At 36.9% G+C, this 22001-nt stretch overlaps 1 protein-coding gene across 1 annotated transcript; it reads right to left on the bottom strand.

The window, feature by feature from the left end:
* Positions 1 to 2785: 2785 nt before the first annotated feature.
* Positions 2786 to 7990, bottom strand: LOC143532406 (nicotinamide adenine dinucleotide transporter 1, chloroplastic-like). Its single transcript, XM_077027467.1, has 9 exons — positions 7842 to 7990; positions 6990 to 7085; positions 6744 to 6850; positions 5179 to 5224; positions 4962 to 5071; positions 4781 to 4875; positions 3910 to 3998; positions 3743 to 3837; positions 2786 to 3656 (listed from the first exon to the last, which is right to left on the bottom strand). The coding sequence occupies exons 1-9, from the start codon at positions 7909 to 7911 to the stop codon at positions 3414 to 3416; spliced, it is 951 nt and encodes a 316-aa protein (XP_076883582.1). The 5' UTR covers positions 7912 to 7990; the 3' UTR covers positions 2786 to 3413.
* Between the last annotated feature and the right edge of the window lie 14011 nt (positions 7991 to 22001).

The raw sequence follows: 22001 nt of genomic DNA, 5'->3' as shown, positions 1-22001 counted from the left end.
GGTTGGTAAAGAAATGTGACATTTTACTGAATATATGTATGTATGATCATATATTGTATTATAGTTTTGGATTACATGGTATTTATTTTCTTTTCTTTAGATGGGAAACCGAAAGTGAAAGTGGGAGAAGCATCAATTACCTATATGTTTTTATCTTTACAGGTTGGGTGCTCTTGGAATCCTAGGACCACCTTCTATATTACTCCTATGTTATCATAACATGCTGTTTTTCATCACTTTTATTAAAGTGTAACAAATATAAATTTTTATCTTTTCAAACAAACTAAACAAGAAACCAAAATTAAGTATCACATCAACTTAATAGATCCGACAACTACAATTCGTAGGATATCTAAATACTCGACATGAGCATGTCGACTTGATTTCGATTTTGCATATTGTTTTCTACACTTGATTTTGTGATTTCTGTTAATATTCATGCTTTTGTTTCTATATATTATATAATGATTGATGACATTTGATGTGAAATGACAAAAACTGGTTGATGGTGTGCCTAACTACTTGTGATAACATGCAACATTGCTTCTTGTTTACTCTCCATGTCCTCATGCTTCCTCATAAAAATTATATGAAGCTTTTGCCTCCTTTGAGAATAACACTATTCTTGGCCTTTAAAATTCCAAGCATTTTTTTTTACTTCTTTGTGAATGACTATAAAATTTCATTATGTGATGTTTATATTTTTATAATTACCTATTTTCATATGTACTTACCTCCTTTCTGTTATTTCAATCAATTATATGAATTTTTTCATTCATTTTATTTTACCATAAGAGAGAATTAAAACTATTACTCTTGGTAATATATTTAAGTTCTAGATTTAAATAGAAAATAAGAAAGGAATTAGTTGGAGTTTTGAGTGAAAGAAGGCAAAACATCATTTTCAAGCAACTAATGGTAGTTGAAAACAAACCTAGTTAAGATTAATACTATATGAGCAAACCTAACACCACTTGGGATATGATATGGACTATGGGTGTAGGTTTGGTTGTGGTGGTTTTAGGTTTCTCTATTTCAAAAAGGAGATATTTGTCACATTAATGTGTCTTCTTGTTTTGGGTGGATGCCTAATGGCACCATAAACATAGTATTATCCAAAATCTGATAAATGATATTTATTAAAATTTTGGTCAATAATAATATTATTATTATTATTATTATCGGATTTTCACAATATCTTTAATTTCTTTTTTTCCCCCAACATTAAACCTTTTGTATTTTTTTTCATTTTTTAATTTATAAATAAGAGAACTATGATGGATTGTTAACTTTTCAATACAATACCAATGCTCCTTTCTTAATAATTACATATTAAAAAAGTCTTGAATTTGTAGATAAAAAACTATATGGATATTGACTTTCAAAGACAGAAAAAAAGTAATATGTAATTTCCAATCAGATTAATGATTTATTAAAGCATTTGAAACCCTTGTAGTTACCATAATCATAGCAATCCTTTTTTGAGTTGGCCATAGGTTAAACAATATGCATTTCCTTTTGGTCACTTAGAAAGCTAATACCAATTACCAATAATCTACTTAACTAATCAAAAGGCTAGACATTTAAGTGGTGTTTGTTTTTGCTTATAACATCTGCAGGAAGCTTATGTCTGCGGGCGCGCAGACATAAGCTTCTGAAGACTGTTTGTTTTTTTTTTAAATAAGATCTACAAACTGCTTTTATGGTCTTAAAAAAGAAGCTGTTGTTTAACTTCTTCACACATCTTCACACTTTTTAACATCCTACCAACACCCAATATCTAACACCACCACCCATCATCCGCCGCCGCCACCACCACCACCACCAATCGTCCGCCACCACCACCGTCCATCACCACCACCACTCACTGTCCACCACCACCACCACCACCACCCACCCGTTGGCTACAACCATCGTCCACTACCACCACCCACCGTCCGCCACCACCACCTACCATCCGCCACCCACCACCACCACCCACCCGTCGCCCACAACCGTTGTCCATTACCACTAACCATTGTCTGCCACCACCACCTACCATCCGCCACCAACACCGTCGACCACCCACCACCATCACCGTCCATCACCACCACCACCCACCGCCCGCCACCACCTACCATCCGCCACAAACACCGTCCACCACCCACCACCATCACTGTCCATCATTACCACTACCCATCGTCCACCACCACCGTCCACCGCCCACCACCAACTATTTTACTAATCTACAGACGTTAAATGACTTACTGTGATATGTAGCTAATATTCAGCTTATGCAGACGATATCCAGTTTATAAAACAAACAGTATTATATTTTCAGATTGCAGACCTTCAGACCACATCTTCATTTGCAGACATGAAATCAGATGAAATCAGATTGCAGACAGCTTTTGTCTTCAAAAACAAACAGCACCTTAATCATAGTATCCTACTTATTAACTTAAACCTTTTACCTTATTCCCTAATCCCATACTATTCATGTCACTATTGAATAAAAGCAACAATACATTGTCATGAATCCAAGAAGTTAATAAAAGTAACACATTGGCCATTTGATAATTAATAAGGCTAAAAAGTTGTTTAATTCTTTATGTGCATACATAAAGTTGGAAAGAACCAAATGGTGGTGGTGAGTGAGGGCCCAAAGCCAAGGGTGGCAATTGGCAAAGATATCATGAAAGCAAGGCACACTTCTTTTTCTTTCTTTTTGGTGTGTGGTGTATGGTTTGGTGAGTTGTGATTAATCTAAACATGATGATGTGTGTCACATAATCACACCTTCCCACCGATAATAATATCCAATCATTCCTCTTCCATTTTTCTCTAACTTTATTGTTCCACATGATGAATTTTCATGTGCAAAGTTGCATCATAAACTTTACTATAGGTTTTTTTATTTTGTTTTTTTTTATTGTACCATTTTATTAAGCTTCAAGACTTGAGGCTAAGTAATGTGGCATTAGGATGTAAATGCTAAAACAGAGGTCAAGATGATATGGTCCATAGACCATGGTCCATGGTCAAGTACCACATAAACCTTGTTGGTATTTTACTTGATCAAAGACACTTTGTACTATTTGTCTCTAATTTCATCAACACTAGCTATTGATAATTGACCTCTTGGTCCCTACTTTCTACTTTCAAGTACATCAACACTTTATTAACCTATTCTAACACACACTTTGACCAAACTTGCCCAACACAAGTTGCGGTTACCCGATCCCGTCATAAAATTGGGTATTGGTGGGTCGTGTGAGTTTCCAAGTAACAGATTCTTATACTTAACAAAAAACCTCAACATCCAAAATCTTGAATTTGCTTACTATTTATGGTATACACTACCCAAGAATAAAAATCTTGTAATTATACAAATGTGTAGATTTAAAAAATACCATTGTAACCAACAATGTAGATTATCTTGATAATGTGTGAGGATGAGGGTCAGAAGGGAATAAAGTGACAAGAAACCGGTGAATCATTTCAAAGCTTGTAAATGTTATAACCGCAGCAGGGGTTGTCCTCAATAAGTTTGTAGCACAACCACGATAAAACCCACGAAACCCTTCTTTTTCAAATACTTTCCTTATGCAGTCCATCATTCCCGCGTATCTCTTTTCAGAATGGTGCCCTTGTTCTTGCAGCCTTGACCTAACAACCTGGTCAAACATTCTTATATTAATATTTATAAAGAATCATCAAAACAGTGATGATATATAACTATAGTTATATCATACATTCATACCTCGTGTGGATACGTTAATGTGGATGCAAATATTTTTGAAACTGAAGAAGCAACAGCAACATCACGAGCACCAAGTTTATCAGTTGTGGTGCCATCTGTAATTATTTAAAAAGTAAAACACATGTTATTGTTTATAATGTTGAAAAAGATTTTAATTTTGCTTGTACCTCTACTAGCCAAATAGAGTTTGATCTTCTCATAGGCTGGAAATTGAATTGCAACATGACTAATGCCCACTAGTGCAGGTACTAGACCACTGTCCACGTAATACGATATGTAAAGACACAAAGGGTAAATTAATTTAATACTATTAAAAACCAACATACTTTCTGTATTTTCTCCTAAAAGTCCCAAAAAACAAAGGTTCTTTCTCTCATAAAAGCCCCTTAACATTTTTTTACACATTAAAGTCCTCACACATGTTAAATTTGAACAAAATTATGAATCTTTTACTTACATATACAATGTGAGAAAAGAATTGAGATTAATTGATGTTTTAAATTTAACACATGGTAAGGCAAAGTCCGTTCAATGTTCGTCTTTTCTTTTCCATTTTATAATTCTATAAGTTGATAACAAATTATCTTTCAAAAACAATATAACAAAAATACACGAGCATGGATGGCGTAACTAAAATTATTGAAACAAAAACATATAAAATAGCTTGTAAAAATTTAAAATCGTCAAAAAGTTTAAAAAACAAATTATTTTTATCCCCATTGTAATGTAATTTGTTAAATAATGTTTTCACGATTTCATCCAATCATAATTAAGAGACTTTTGTTTTCAAATTTAACATGTTATGAAACTTTTATGATTAAAAAAACAAAAACTACGTTGGTTATTTATGCGTATAGTAGTGTTAAGGGACTTTTACCGAAAAAAAACCAAGATACATTGGTTTTTTATGTGCAAAAAGTTGCTAAGGGACTTTTACAAGATCAAAACAGAAAGTATGTTAGTATTATGACTATTATCAGCAAAAAATTGTTAAGGGGCTTTTACAAGAAAAAACAATAGTTAAGTAATAATTCATACCTGTATAAGCCACGAATGCCCTCTTCATGCGCAATTTTTCTCAAAGCAGATAGTGTACCCCTATATGGCATTAGGCCTGTTCCCATTCCTTGGGTCTGCACAATAACAACCAATATATGATGCCTAATTTAGAACGCGTACCATGAAACCAAACACATATTATCCAAAGTTCCAAACATACTTGTAGCCTTGTCTTCACAACCCACAAAGGATTTGTTACAATGGTTGTTGCAGCTCCGGCTCCGGAAGCAGCTAACATGTTGGCACCGAAAGATAGGCCGTGAAGTCCATCTAAAATTGCAAAATAACTAACACAACATTAATCACTTGAAATTAAAGAGCACAAAGACAAGTGTTCAGGAATAAATGCATATGTTATTCAAAGGACAGAAACTAACCAGAGCCAAGCAAACCTTTGAGCTGCTCGTATATAGTAAAATAAACCTGCAAAAGTTGCAATATTTGTTTTTAAAGAACTGAACTTCAGAAATCACTTAAAAGAAAACCACCAGCAGAACCTCCAACTAGCAATACGTTACACAAAAGAAGTTTTGTATATAAAAACTGTTTTGGAAACTGGAAAGTGAGAACCAACGATGCAATAAAGTATTTATTAAAAGCATTCATTGCTATATATCCAAAATGAAGAACACTAGAAAGCCTTGGTGTATATAGATCTTTGAGTCAATGCCCTCAAAATTGTTGCACTGCTAAGGATTTTATAACCTTGTTTTCTATTATAAACTCCTAAGAAGAAACTGGTTGTTTGTTTAATCACTCAGTTTATTGAAAACAGTATCATAGTTCAACTAGACACAATATTCTACCATTATAATATTATAGTGATGCATAAATACCACTTCTTAGCTGATGGTGAAGAAATAATACTTTACATCTGTCTATATGTACAGAAATGCCATATTATGAAGATTCATGGTTAGCATAGATTCCAAGATGCTTGCTAAAAAGGCTTAGAAGATTCCTTCATAAGAGCATGGCAGCTTTCTATCGTAGGGAGTCGATTGTTTGCATAGAGCTTATATGTACTGAGTTCCATTTTAATCATGAAAACAAAAATCGCTAGATGAAAAAATTATTTTACATGAAAACTTGTCAATAAAAATAGCTAAACGCATAGAAGTAAAATATAAAGAAAACAACTGTAGCATTTACATGATCACAGAAGTGCCATTTAAAATTATTAAAGTTAAGAACACTCGCACCATTTATAAACTTTATATTTTGTTGGGGACAGAAATCTTAACCATAGTAGGACAATAGTAGCTACATGCCTACATAAAGCAAGGTTGAAACTTGAAAATGTAAAACTCAGTTATATACATAAACGAAGCAAATTAATAAGAAAACAATACAGCTAATAGCTAATTTTGAACTATATTATAAAATCTTGCTGTTAGTTGTCACACAAGAATGCATATTCAACAAAAAAAAATCCAGGTCATCACCCTATCTAACACCCCCCCCCCTCCCTTTTCTGTTTTTTCATTGCTTATCCAATACGTTTTTATACAACAATAAGCTGAAATTAGTTGTTTGGAATAAGCAGTATGAAATTGCTTATTCCAAACTGTTTATTCACTTAATATGTTTTGATACAGCAATAAACTGCACCGATGGTGTCTGGGGTTGCTTATCCAAACTGAATATCTGTTTGTTTACTAGAGAAATTAGCTGTATCGAATAAGCAGCATAAAATTCATTCTTCCAAATTGCTTATTTCAGATAGCAACAACTAAGAAGGTAAACAATTTTAATAACCAATTCTAAATTCCCTCCTCTAAAAAAGATATATTAATATCAAATCATCAAAACCAGTATACACTTCTTCAGTTATTCACTATATTACACCCAGTATAGCCTATGTCCTAACCAAATAAAATAACAAGCCCTTACAGAATCATGAATACAAAACTACTTTATAAAATAAGACGGCACAACTCACCGCCCAGTTTGGAAGCAAGGCAAGAATAGTGGGCGAAAGCCCACGGTACAACCCACGTGTCCCTTCCTTGCGAAAAATCTGTTCTAAGCTACCTATTATAAGACTACCTGATCCAAATATTCCAAAAAAACAAACAAACAGAATCAGAAACTTAACTACACAAACACACAAATCTCTAATATTATACAGTTTTCATACAACATCACTGAATCTAGAAAAACTATCACAGTCCCAAACCCTAGATACCTCTCACAACTCCACCATTAAGCTGCGGAAGTCCATGAACCTGAAACCTGGTTTTGATCACATCTAAAGGACACACAAATGTAGCTGCAATAACTCCTGCACATACAGTATCACAGTCATACACAATTCAATAATCAACAACAAACGATTTTAAAAGTCCCGACTAAACGCCGATTAATCCCCAATTAATTGTTATCGGTACCCCACCGACCAGTGGCCGTCACTGTTTGGTTAAATCAGTCAAAATTAAAAAAATTGTATATAGAATATGGAATACACACACACACACATGTATACATGGTTGTAAAAGTACCGACAAGGCGCCAATTAATCCCGAGTCCCCGCCCCATTGATTAAATTTGGGCTAATCAACCAACAGTCAAATCCGGCAAAAATCAAGATTAATCTGACTTGTCTGGCATTTTCTGGCAAGGTGCGGGCCAAAATCGGCGGTTTCTGGCAAGATTTCGGCCATACTCGGCGGTTTCCAACGATATCCTAACCAATTTCCGGCCTAAATGTGTACGTGTATATATAAAATTGAAATTAGATATAAATATGCGTGTGTGTATATAAAACTGAAAAGTATACATTAAAGTCTGATCTAATTAATCTCGATTAATTGTTATTCCCCACCCCACTGCCCGACTAGTGACTAGCTACTACTACAACCTTGTTTATATATTTAAAAAATCAAATATAAATTCCAATCAATCGCTAGTCCATACGACACCGCGCCTAACGATTTCTACAACACTTAGAAACTAAACCAAAACACAATCCGCAACCCTAGCCTTTAAACCGTAAATTAAAAAAAACAATAAAATAATTAAAAAAACGTAAAAAACAAACCAGCGGAAGCACCAGCAGCGGCATTACAGAGAATCGGAAAGGAAGTAGGATTGTACGCATCGGCGGCCATAGCTGAAAGATAAAGATTGATTATTGAATGAGTCCTCTGTGGAGAAGAAGACGACAATGAAGGATAATAATAACAAAGGTCGCATTGCCAGCCAAAACTAAAGGATTTTGATTGTTAGGGTTTATGATGAAATAATAATAATATGAAGAAGAAGAAGAAGAATCGATGATCGCGATGCAAATACGACTAGAGAAGAAAAGAAGATAAGGAGGAAAACGCCATGAAAGAGGAATAGGTGTCTGGTTGGTTGTGTTTGGGCGGGCCCCAAGATTAATTGAATACTTATTGGGCTACTTGGGAGACCAATCAAAGGTTTAGATTAGTTATGTAACTAAAGAGGTGAAAAAAAAAAACCAAACTCGGAAAAATACCCGCATCCCTTTTTTTTATACCCGGATTTTTACTATCTGAACCGATCCGTAGGGTATGGATAGAATATGCATTTACCAAAACCGGACTGATTTGTACCCGGTGATACCTGAGAACCGGAACAGAGTTTTTCCAATACCTGATCTATACCTAAAATTACCTGAAAAATACCACAAAATACCAAAAAAAGTGCAACCTCTTAAAAAACTCAATCTATACCCAAAAAAACTTGAATATAAGGTTTTTCTCAATACTTGAAAATAGGATATTCAAATAACCGGTTTTAGAATACCTGATTCTATACTCGGACCGAACCTGGTGCATAGAGTATGGTTTTTAAAAACAATACTTGGACCTGAACCCGACTCGGGTATTGCCAATACCCGATTTGTGCATCTCTACGTATTTACGTTTAATAAAAACTAGTTGCTTTAATCTGCGTGATGTGATACTCGCGTGATGAAAACTTGATTGGTATTGGTTTGATTCGCTGTGATATAGGTTCGCAAAATATTAAAAAGTTAAGGGTGGTATGTGTAACATAATGGAACTTAAAAGGTTACCCGTATCAAAAAGTTATAGGATTAATTATGTAATAAAAAAAAAGAATATGTAAATAAAACATGCGTGTATTTCAAAACCATTTTTATATTATATACTATAATTTACTTATCTTTTTTTTTAACAACGAATTTTGTCATTTATGAGGATTTAAATTCAATATCTTTCAATCTTTTGGTGTTTTAAAAACTTTTAATCTTTGGTAATGAACCACGCTTTGATATTAAACCATTTTTGCCGCCACACCAATTGATTTGGGGGGGGGGGGGGGGGGCTAATTTACTTATCTTTTAACTATAAAGTTAAATAAAGAAAAACTTTATAGAAAATGAAGAAAAACTTGAAAAACTTTTAACTATAAAGTTAAATCATTTATAAAGTTAAATGATTTTAAGGTAAGTGGTAAAATCAAGAAAAACTTGAAAAATAGAAAATGATAATGTCAATGTTACTGCCTTATTATTGAAATATTAAAATTAAAAGATTTAATAAGAGAAAATAACCTTCTCTCATGCTTTTGTTTATAGTCTGGAAGCATATTGTGTTGTGTAAAACGTGTCATGTTTAACATGAAATGTTTAACGGGCTATTAAACTCAAACATGATAAGTTTAATTAAATGTGACATTTATGTAAATTGTTGTTTTTGTTTGATACGTGTAGTACTCAACATGTCAAGAACAAATAAAACGGGTATACTAACACGATATGTTTAACATATGACTTTCTCCTGTAATGAATAAAATAAGCCCGAGACCTATAAAAGAAACAATTTCTTATTATATATTTGGGTTGACATGACCCACTTAGCATGATAAGTAAATAACAAAACATGATTACCAATTTACCACAACAAAATAAAAGTTATCAATCTTACAATTCATAAACACTTAACAAACTAAGTTAGCTCATTAAGGGAGGAAATTTTGAGTGTGATATATTTACTTATTTTTATTTTAAATTTATGTATTTTTTTATAACGGGTCTTAAACTTGAGGTATATTAACAACTTTAACATGGTCAGTTAAAAACATAAGTAGATTAGGCGAGTTAAACACATGCCATCGCATTGATGACCTGAATCCGTTTAATGCCAACACTAACTCATTTACACTGCAATGAGTCATGCTAGGATAACAGGTTATGTCATAAGCAACTCTAAGCTCAGTTTATCTGAGTGTGTACCAATTGATTATTTTCTTTTGTAAGGTTACTGAGAGGCTGTTTAAATTAATTATATTTTAATTAGTTGAATAGTGAATTAAACTGTTTTTTTTAATAAATGGGCTAATTATTATATTTTAATTAGTTGAATTGCATTTTCTCTTTCATGAAATGGGCTATTTTGGTAATTTGCTCTTAAACGAAAACCAACAAAATTTCTTTGGGTTTATCAAATTAGTTTAAAAACTTATATTTAAAGATATATGGATGTATACATTTATGGATAGCTAAATAGTAGATAGGGATATAAAGGCATGGAATTCAATGCCCGTTTTTTCTCTTCTTTACGTGGATAAATTCGAACCATGATATGATATAATAAGTAGCCGATCGTTGACAATTGCATTTGAGGATATGTATTGGTGTCGATCCACACACACAACCACATCTTTTTTCAAAACTTTGCTTTCAAATGAACCAACCATTCTATTCTACCTTTCACTTTAATCATTAAAACTTTCGCAACAAACATTCATTTTTTATTTTAAAAATTGCGCATAAAGAATGCTATTTATTTTGTAACAGTTGTTGGGCCATTCTTCAATGCAATGCCAGTGAGTGTGTGGTTTAGTGTGAACTGGGGAGAAGCCCATACATAAGGGCATAAATAAAGATGAAGTGTGACACGTAAAAATGGAGCAAAGAGATGGCGAGGCGGTTAGAGATGACAATGTAAAGAGATGGCGAGGCGGTTAGAGATGACAATGTGCCGTGTATTTGTAATCTCAGACACATGCCCATTTGTAAAATATTGTATGGTATCAGACCCAATATCCATAGGGTATTTGTCGGGGAACTGTCGGGTACCAAGTATACCCAACGATATCGGGTATATCCGTTATTTTACAGATTTGTAAAAAAATACATATATTCGTTGGAATTTTCGAATACATTTCCTTTATACCATTAGAGGTATTTTCAACTTTAATTTTTCATAATATCTATTGAAAATTAAAATATGATACATTATTTGCATGTAAACATCATCACAAATAAATAATGCATTATAAATTTTATATAATTTCTCAAATAAATAATACCATTATAAGTTTTGTATAATTTTAAGTGTAAACTTCATAATATGCAAACTATAAATAACTTCATCAAATACATATTTTAAACGAAAAACTAATCTTCTGTATAATGAACCAACTAAATATAAGCATTGATAGACAGGGGTTAAAACAAAATAATATAAAAACTTATAAATTTTTGGTATATGATTATGGTAAATAGGTACGTGGTTTCGGGTAATCGGGTATAGTATCATCTAATTTCATACTTGTCAAGTGAACATTCTAATATGACTATTATGTGGATTTGGACGTCAAAGATTATGATATATGACTAGGAACTCCTCTACCTAGTGCATCACTTGTTGGAAGTAATTTCGGACTCCAAGTCACAAGTTGGTGAACTTGAGGGACCAATGTTGACAAGCTGGTCATAGTTGGTTAGTTTCATAATTATAGTATGTTTCCTAATTTTATTGTAATTATAATTGGTAATGTCTTGGCTACCAAGTTAGGTCAGTCTATATAAACCGAGTTATGGTTAAACATTATAGAGGGTGGTGTGAGGTGTAACCGAGTTAGGGTTCATCAAGAGTCAAACCGAGTTAAGGTTTGAGGGTTTGTAATCAGTTTTTAGAGTGATATTTTCTTATTAATATAAACGAGAGTTATTCGTTTAGTTCGTGTTTGATTATCGATACGGGACTTGAATTGGTATCAGAGCCAAGTTCAAGAAATCGATAATTGAGTTAACTTTGATCGGCGGTGAGGCGGATCAACGGTATAGTCAATCGGCGGTTGGTGGTTGCTTGAGGAGGAGCTATCATTGTGCATATCGGAACCAAGTTGGGTTTTCGAATCGGGGGTAAGTTGTCCGTGCGGCGTTAATTTGGAAACAAGCTGGTTTCCCGAACGAGGCGCACCTGGTTGTTGACGACGACAAAATTTGTAAAACTCCAGTTAGATTCGTTTTGAGAATTCCTAGTTCGGTGGATCTTGGCTTTGTGATTAAATAATTACAAGTCACAAAAGTCAACATACATTATACTTGAATTGTTTGCACAGGTGACGGAGTCCCCAACAAAGAGAAGTTTTGGGGTTTTATTTATTTTATTTTTGGTTCAACCGCTTGAGTGTTTTCTTGTTAACAAGACAGTTTGATCAATTATTATTGGGTTTATTTATGTGGGTTGAAGAAGACGGTTTAATTCAGAGTTTATTTTCAAGCAAACGGGGTCGGTTTTGAAAAGTGGTTCGGAACATCATATTTGTTTGGGTTGGACAAGCCGATTCAATTCAAAGTTCGTTTTAAATCAGGGAGTGTTTTTATACGGGTTAAATGAGTTATTTTTTAACCAAGGTATTAAACGATGTGTTCATGCTTTGATTATGGAACAAAAGAAGATCAAGAAAGATTGTTGTTCGCTCGATTAGATGATCGGGATCGTAGCCAAAGGAGTGGTTATGCGAGTTCATACGACCGAGTGAATGGTCTGGGACAGGGTCACAGAGTTAGTCGAGTTGGGGAGAGCCGAAAGAACACAGTCATGGATCAAGGAGGGTTCCAGGAGATCAAGACTGAGATGATAAAGACCAAGTTGGTTGTGAAAGCTGAGGTGGTTAAGATCGTGGGTCAAATCAGACATGTCAAAGTAGACAAGTTTAAAGACAAATATCTACTTATTTCGAGTCAGAAATTAGGGGGTGATTATTGGAAGTAATTTCGGACTCCAAGTCACAAGTTGGTGAACTTGAGGGACCAATGTTGACAAGCTGGTCATAGTTGGTTATGTTTCATAATTATAGTATGTTTCCTAATTTTATTGTAATTATAATTGGTAATGTCTTGGCTACCAAGTTAGGTTAGTCTATATAAACCGAGTTATGGTTAAACATTATAGAGGGTGGTGTGAGGTGTAACCGAGTTAGGGTTCATCAAGAGTCAAACCGAGTTAGGGTTTGAGGGTTTGTAATCAGTTTTTAGAGTGATATTTTCTGATTAATATAAACGAGAGTTATTCGTTTAGTTCGTGTTTGATTATCGATACGGGACTTGATCACTAACATTGTCATACATCATATTCAGCCAAAAGATAGCACAATATTCCATTAGTTTTAAGTCGATGGGATGGTCCTATCATCATATCTTTTTGTTTGATATATCAAATTTATTCATGTTAAAACTTAGAAGAAAATGTAACGAAATAATTATTGATCAAACCTTATAACGGAAAGAAGAGAAGAAATGTATGAGAAATAACTAATAAAAGTTGAATAATTAAATACTAGTGGTGGCCCACGTTTGACGACAGGTTCGTTGTAACATCCTCAAAATTTTGATCCAAATATGACAAGTTAATAGAAGAAAAATGATTAAAAATGAAAAATTTGTTTTATTAACCCATTGCGATACGCGATGGGCATAGCCAAGAAGACATCGCGATACGCGATGGGAACGTTACAGAAATCCAAAAGGGCGGCGTCGCGATACGCTACGACCCAAAACATTAAGCCATCGCAATACGCAATGACTAAGATAATATGAAAGTGATACGTGTGCGCAACGTGTCAACACGTGGCAGAAGGTGTCTTAGAAAATGACACGTGTATACCACGTGTTAACACGTGGCAGAGGGTGTTTAAGAGAGTGACACGTGTCTGCCACGTGTCAACACATGGCAAAGGGTGTTTAAGAAAGTGACACGTGTCCGCAATGTGGCGACACGTGGCACACTCTGAGTAACACGTGTCATCACGATACGCGATGACCAAAAGAAAGGTTCAATCGCGTATCTCGATGGAACCAGATTTCAACTATAAATAGGAGGTTTCATGGCTCATTCTTCACACACCACCCCACTCTCTTTCTAGAAATACTTTCTCTCTAGAATTATTTTCTCTCTACCTCGGTTTCCGTGCCCCGACCCAACAAATAATAACCTCGTAATCCGCACCATGTATCGACGACACCTCGAAGTTCGTACCGACTATTAGGCCACGATTTTTATACTGAGGATCCTTTATCCTAGACTGTCTTATAGATAGTTTATCCTTCAAATATACTTCAGGATATAAAGGATTGACGATCCTTGGTATTATTTATTTACTAACGATTGCATTTAGTATGGTGATGTGTTAGATAGGTGTATCAACTTGAAGACGCATTTGCATCGATTATCCTCGTGGAACATCCTATAGCTGGAATATGGATATAGGATCCTAATTCAACATAGCTGATTATGGACAAACTCTCTAGAAGATCGAAGTTTAAATATCACCAACGGCTGAACGACTGGTTCTTCCGCTTTCCTCGCTATTGAACGAGTATTCGCACGTGGTCAAAGTCATGGAGCGGCTAGTGGAAGACTTCCGTCTAATTAAGAGATATTGTTACTATTTAAACGAGTAATGATCGACTAGATAAGACACACTTGTATTCACACACTAGAGCAGATTCAATAATTCTCTCTACGCACTAGCTTACATTGTAACCTCGATCATATACTCCAAAAGCATTTGTAACCACTTTTCGATTATTAATAAACTCGACGGTGATAGTTTTCACCGTCCGGGGGGTTTTTGTGCCGGAGACCACGATAATCATATACTCACCGACCAAATGTTACCTTGTTGATCATTGACTAAAGTAATCCGACCAAAGATTATCTTATTAATCCTTGACCGGAGTTATTTTACCAACGATTACCTTGATAAGTTTTGACCGAAGTAAGACTATCGTGATTAAGGGTTTTTTCCCTCGTGATCAAATCATTGTGTTCACCAATATTAAGCTTATACACTTGTCATTATTGAGCTAGCACCTTACCTCACATAACAGATTTGGATACTTGATCCTTAGTAGATTTTTGTCCAAAACAATTTGGCGCCCACCGTGGGGCAATTGGTGCTATAATCCAGAAAACGCCTTATCAATATTCAACCTTTCATACCCATATCATCATCAATGGCCTCTCAATCATCCTCTTCTTCATCAACCATGCCTGGCCCCTCTCTCATCGAGAACTTTGCCACCACTGCCTCCGCCAATCACGGGAGCACCAAGGGCTGCTGCTGCTGGAAGCAAGAAGCAACTACCAGTCTTCCAGAGCTCAAAAACTGCTGCTGCTGCCCCGGTGGTTAGTACTAACAGTGATGTTTCATCTATGTTTTCGCAGGTCAAAGCATACATGGAGCATCAGAACAAGACTAATCAGAAGATCCTACGTGATATTGAGGATCTCAAGAAGAACAAGAGGCCAGCAGAGGATCTCACCCCCTTGATGCCCAGGATGTTGGATTTCAGCAGTCCTGAATCCATGGCGCAGTTTTCGCAAGGATCATCCATCCTCCAACCAGGGTCTATGGGTCGACAGACTCAAGGATCCTCAATGTTTCAGTCAGGATCCTCTATCCTTCAACAAGGGTTCACGGGTCACCAAGCTCAAGGATCCTCACTCTTTCAGCCAGGATCCTCTATCCTTCAACAAGGGTTCACGGGTCACCAAGCTCAAGGATCCTCACTCTTTCAGCCAGGATCCTCTATCCTTCAACAGAGGCCTATGAGTCAACAAGCTCAAGGATTCTCCTTAGATCAGCCAATGTCATCTAACTTCCATCAAGGATCCATCGGTCAGCAAAGCCAAGGATCCTCATATTATCAACGAGAGTCAACCTTCTTTCCGCCGGGATCTGCTGGGACTTATCCTCAGCAAGGATCCTTCTTTCAGAATAAAGGATCCTCAGAAGTACAACAGCAACGATCCTCCGAAGTCCATGAAGGAGATATAATCCCCATGCAGACCATAGCTTCTGGAGGGCCTACTCCGATTGCTGACTCCTCTTATCCCATATACTCGTCTGGAATACCAAATTCCACCCAGCAGAGAGGTAACTGGTACGATCCTATATCTTTAGATACTAACCATGTTCCCATGCAGGATTCAGGTATCAACCAGGCCATGGCCAGGGAATTACAGAAGTTAAAGGATATGATATCCAGTGTCCCAGGAGTGATACGTCCAATTCCTGAAATACCGGAGGGGAGTCACAAATTGTCAAGATTCGCTCCACCCATATGTGATGCTGAAATTCCAAAGCGGTTTCAAACTCCCAACATGAAGACGTATGATGGGAGCACTGATCCTGAGGAACATGTTGACCAATATCGGGAGAGAATGGAAATTAATCTTGTACCTGAGAAACTCAAAGAGGCTTGCCTTTGTAAAGGATTTGGAGCCACATTAACGGGAGCTGCACTAAAATGGCTGCTAAGTCTTCCCCCTTTCTCGGTTACATCTTTCTCTCATTTAGTTAATTTGTTTAACACTCAATTTTCCTGTAGTCGGAAATTTGAGAGGTTGACCAGTGATTTGTATCGTGTTATCCAAACCAGTGATGAATCCCTTAGAAATTTCGTTACGAGGTTCGGAAAGGAAGCTCTAGAAATCCCAAACCTTCATATGACTACTGCTGTTGAAGCATTCAAGATGGGAATTCAAAAGAGCTCCCCTTTTTATGATAATTTAGTGATGACTCCATGCAGGACATTAGATGAAGTCAGAAGCAGGGCTTTGAGATACATCCGCCTAGAGAAAGATAAAAAGATCCAGGATCGTCTCGGTGGACAAACGAAACAAGAAACTCCCGAGAAGAATAAAGGATCCTGGAATAGGAACAACAATGCGAAGCCGTATGCCAAGTTCAACAATCAGAACGTGTGGGCAGTTGAAGAAGGAGAAGACAACGAAGACTATCCTTGCATCTCTGACTATTGTTTCTCTGTAGATACTCATGGCTTGATTTGTGCCATGAAGGATCTGGGAGAAAAAGCAAGGTGGCCCCGAAAGAATGAAAAGGTCGTCGGCTTCAAAGACAAATCTAAGTGGTGCGCCTTTCACGAAGATTTTGGCCATGCAACAGACGAATGTATCTCCTTAAGGAAAGAAATTGGGTACCTTTTGATCAAATGTCACTTTAAAGAACTCTTGGGAAGAAAGAAATCCAAGATCCAGGATCCTGAAGATCTTCCACAGAAAGCAACACCACCACCACCAGATGCTCATGTGATCAACTTCGTCTCCAGAGACTACGAGCTATTCCAAGATTCTTGTACAATCAAAGAAAATTCCGTAGAGAAGTTCGAGTTGGATGATGAAAGAAGACCGCTCATCCCCACTACTCGAATGACTGATCAAAGAATATTTTTCAAATCAAGGATCCGGGATCCTCATCAGGACAAGCTGGATACGCAAGCAGTCAGTTTCATCTCTGGAGGATTAGACATATGTGGAACTTCTTTTTCCGCAGCAAAAAGACTTGCCAAGGAGATCAAGATGGATAACGGGGATCATCCGATAGTGTCAACAACATTAACAACAGACAGAAGAATCTTCTTCGATGAGGAAGACAAGCTGAACATCCAGGATCCTCATCACGACGGTTTGATTATTACTTTATTTATCTCTGACCATTATGTGCGCAGGATCCTAGTGGACGGTGGCAGCTCGGTCAACATTATCCAACATGATGTCCTGAAGAAGATGAACATCCCGGATTCAGAAATCGTTCCTGGAACGTCGGTGCTGGTCGGCTTCAGTGGCGAAATTAAAAAGACATTGGAGGACATCAGCTTACCAATCTATATCGAAGGGTTAAATTCATATCAAAAATTTTGTGTTATAGATAACCTCTCGTGTTGCAATGTTATTTTAGGTAGGCCCTGGCTCCATGGAATGAAAGCAGTAGCCTCAACATATCACCAATGTATCAAGCTACCTACCCCTTGGGGAGTCGTGAAGATAGTGGGTGATCAAGCGGAGGCCAGAAACTACTATTCATCATCAATAAAGCCAACAGCCAAGCCAACCATAGCGTAGCAATTACAGCAACATCCTAAGAACGTGCTGGAGGCCTGGGAGAAAGACCTTAAAGAAGTATCATTGGACCCCAAAGATTCAGAAATAAAGGTGTTCATAGGACCCAATATCCCCAGTAAGATCGAGGAGGATATAGTATCCTTCTTATTGCGAAGAAGATCCACTTTTGCCTTCAAGCACTCGGATATGACAGGTATTTCAAAAGAGGTAATCACTCATAAACTCGACCTTGATTTATCTGTATAACCCGGCCACCAGAAGCGAAGGAAATTCGCTCCTGAGAGGAACAAGATCATACAAGAAGAAGTTGATAAACTTCTTAAGGCCGGTATGATCAGAGAGGTTCAATATCCTCGATGGCTAGCTAATGTGGTCGTTGTTTAAAAAAAGAATGGAAAGTGGAGGGTGTGTGTCGATTTTACCGATTTAAACAAGGCATGCCCCAAGGATCATTTCCCATTACCACATATAGATGCCATGGTGGATGCAACGGCTGGACATGAAATGCTTACCTTTATGGATGCTTCCTCTGGATTCCAACAAATTCAGATGGAACCATCGAATCAAGAAGATACAACATTCATGACTCCAACCGGCATATATTGTTATACTGCTATGCCGTTTGGACTAAGAAATGCAGGGGCAACATACCAAAGATTAGTCAACATGATGTTCAAGGATCAGTTGGGTAAGACTATGGAAGTATACATAGATGATATGGCAGTGAAGTCAAAGAAAGCTGAGGATCACCTTAGAGACCTCGAGGAAGCATTCAATATCCTTGACCACTATAACATTGTAACATCCCGAAATTTCTAAAGTAATATTTAATATATTATTTTGTCGGGTGAAATAAACGAGTTAGTGGAACGATAATAATAGCAAAATATGAAGACTTAGTAGGATAATTAGATGGGATTAGATATGGACCAAAAGGAAATATGGGCCTTCGGTCTATGGGCTTAAGGGAGTATAAATACCCCCTTAAACCCCAATCCTTTCCATTCCATCCATTTATCCATCCTAATCTCTACACACTCCAAAACACACAACCCGAACCAAGATCCAAAGGCAAGGACCCGAGCTCGTTGGTGCTAGATCGTCGTGACGAACCAAAGCAACAAGACCAGCTCGTGTTCGTAGTTCCACTCATTTACGGTACGTTTATATCGAGAACATGTTCGTTTAGGTTTGGATTAGTATAGAAATGATAGATCGGTGTTTGTATGGTAAAAACGAATCCTACAAAGCTAAACTTATTGAAAATGGTTAAGATTTGATGGGTTAATCGATTGATAAAAGAACCCGTAACCTATATGCCTAAATCGCACCCCTTAAACATCGATGTTAGGCCGATTTGATGGTTGGGGTTTGTAGGCGCTGGTCAGACGATTCCGTGGATACCTAAATCGAGTTATTTGGTTAAGAAACGAAGATGATTAAGGACGAACAGTAGCTGCAGCCGACAACTTCGCCTGCAAGCTAAGTTCGCCTGATGAACTTCGCCTGCAAAGCTAAGTTCGCCTGATGACAACTTCGCCTAAAAGCGAAGTTCACCTGATGACAACTTCGCCTAAAAGCTAAGTTCGCCTGATGACAACTTCGCCTAAAAGCTAAGTTCGCCTGATGACAACTTCGCCTAAAAGCTAAGTTCGCCTGATGACAACTTCGCCTAAAAGCTAAGTTCGCCTGATGACAACTTCGCCTAAAGCTAAGTTCGCCTGATGACAACTTCGCCTAAAGCTAAGTTCGCCTAAGGTTTAACTTCGCCTAGAGTCAAGTTCGATTAGAAAATAAATTAAAACGATAAGTAAAAGTAATCTAATACTAGGCCACCAGATTAAAATCAGGCGAGTATTGATACGTGTAACTTATACAGTCAGCCGAGCTCAGTTAAAGAAGGGATTTACAACTATCGGAGGAAGAAGCAGAGTTCAGGTGAGTTTCTAGCCCCATTTCCTTGTTATGTTTTCGGGGCTGTGTGCATACTCGATGTGAAGTGTGAATACACTTACCTTAAGTGGTAAGTGTATGCTATAGATGTTATACGAGGTATATATTTTATAATGCTTGTCGGTACGTGAACGATCTTCGGATATTGCACGTATCGCCAAGGATAGTAAATTCCAAGTGGTTGATAGTGTGTATGAATGTTATGATGTGACTTGTTTATTACGTAAATACTGAACTGATATGAAGTGTGATATAGGCAGGTAGAGGTAGAGTGTGTTAGAAGTGGCAAGAGTCTAGTAAGGGTGTTAGTGGCATAACGTGAGCGTGTGATAGGGAAAGCCTGTACGTGCCATCGTTATTATGTGTGTATGATTGTTGATGTGACTTGCTTATTATGTAAATGATATGAAGCGTGTTGTAGACAAGTAGATGTAGAGCGTGTTAGAAGTGGCAAGAGTCTAGTAAGAGTGTTAGTGGCATAACGATAGTACGTGGTAGGGTAAGCCTATACGTGCCTTCGTTATTAAAGTGGCAAAGTGGCATAACGTTTTACGTTATTAAAGTGGCAAAGTGGCATAACGTTATACGTTATTAAAGTGGCAAAGTGGCATAACGTTTTACGTTATTAAAGTGGCAAAGTGGCATAACGTTATACGTTATTAAAGTGGCAAAGTGGCATAACGTTATACGTTATTAAAGTGGCAAAGTGGCATAACGTTTTACGTTATTAAAGTGGCAAAGTGGCATAACGTTATACGTTATTAAAGTGGCAAAGTGGCATAACGTTATACGTTATTAAAGTGGCAAGGTGGCAAAGTGGTAGGCGTAAATAAGAGGCTAAATGGTAATGTAAGCAGGTTAGATAGTGGACTACGTGTCTGCGGATACGTATATGATGCATGTAGTGGTTGTATGATAAGTTGCTTGATTAACTAGAACTCACTCAGCGTAGCTGACTTTTAGTATGTACGCAGGTGATCAGACCAAAGAACTAGCATGAGGATGGCACATGGCATGGATTGAACGGCTGGCATCTTAAGAGGGAAGAAAAGATGTTTTAAATATAATGATTTGTTTTATAGTATCAGAGAAGAGATTGAATGTTTTGTAACGAATGCTTCAAGTAAACGTTTCCGCGAAAGTTTTAATTAACTCTGATTGTAAGAACTGTGTTTATGAGTAAATCCGACGCTAAAGTAAGGCTACCGGGTTCGGGGCCTTACAAACATGAAACTAAATCCATCCAAATGTCACTTCGGTGTTAAGGCTGGAAAGTTTCTGGGATATATGGTCACAAAGAGAGGAATTGAAGCAAGTCCGGAGCAAATCGAAGCCATTGTCAATCTCAAATCTCCTGCAAATGCCAAAGACGTCCAGAGACTCACCGGAAGAATAGCGGCCTTGAATAGATTCATCTCAAGATCCTCCGAGAAGTGCCAAGACTTCTATGATATTCTTAGAAAGAACAAGAAATTCGAGTGGACTGCAAAGCATGAAGCTGCACTTACAGCACTGAAGGATTACTTATCCTCAGCTCCAGCCCTAATGAAGCCTGTGGATGGAGAATCCTTGTATTTATATCTTTCAGTCTCAGGGAATGCAGTGAGTGCAGTCTTAGTAAAGGATCATGAAGGTGAACAACATCCTGTATACTATGTAAGTAAAAGCCTTCTAGATGCGGAGTCCAGGTATTCTCATTTAGAAAAACTAATTCTTGCACTTATTATGGCCTCTACTAAACTGAGACATTATTTTGAAACTCATCCTATTGTTTTGAGAACTAACTATCCTGTAAAGAATGTTCTTAGAAAACCAGAATTGTCAGGTAGAATGGCTAAGTGGGCTGTAAAATTAAGTGCATATGATATCCAATATGAGCCGAGAACAGCAATCAAGTCTCAAGCGCTAGCGGACTTTGTGGCTGATTTCACTAGTGATCTACAAAGAGAAGCTGACTTGGAGGTCCAACAACTGGAAAAGACCAAGGATCCTTGGATACTCTTCACAGATGGAGCATCCAACGTAAGAGGAACAGGATTAAGGATCCTACTGAAATCGCCACAGAGGGACATAATACCCTAATCCATATCTTGTGA

Source organism: Bidens hawaiensis, unplaced genomic scaffold, assembly GCF_021521415.1.
Source record: "Bidens hawaiensis isolate Kalapana, Puna unplaced genomic scaffold, B.hawaiensis_p1.1 tig00009444_1, whole genome shotgun sequence".
Lineage (NCBI taxonomy): Eukaryota > Viridiplantae > Streptophyta > Magnoliopsida > Asterales > Asteraceae > Bidens > Bidens hawaiensis.
This window is presented reverse-complemented; position numbering and strand designations above follow the sequence as displayed.

Excerpts from the sequence above, each read along its gene's own strand:
- LOC143532406 (XM_077027467.1), bottom strand. The coding sequence starts at position 7,911 with ATGGCCGCCGATGCGTACAATCCTACTTCCTTTCCGATTCTCTGTAAT. Across the intron at positions 6,851-6,989 it reads TAATGGTGGAGTTGTGAGAG|GTAGTCTTATAATAGGTAGC; the intron begins GTATCTAGGGTT and ends TATTTGGATCAG. Across the intron at positions 3,838-3,909 it reads ACTCTATTTGGCTAGTAGAG|ATGGCACCACAACTGATAAA; the intron begins GTACAAGCAAAA and ends AAATAATTACAG.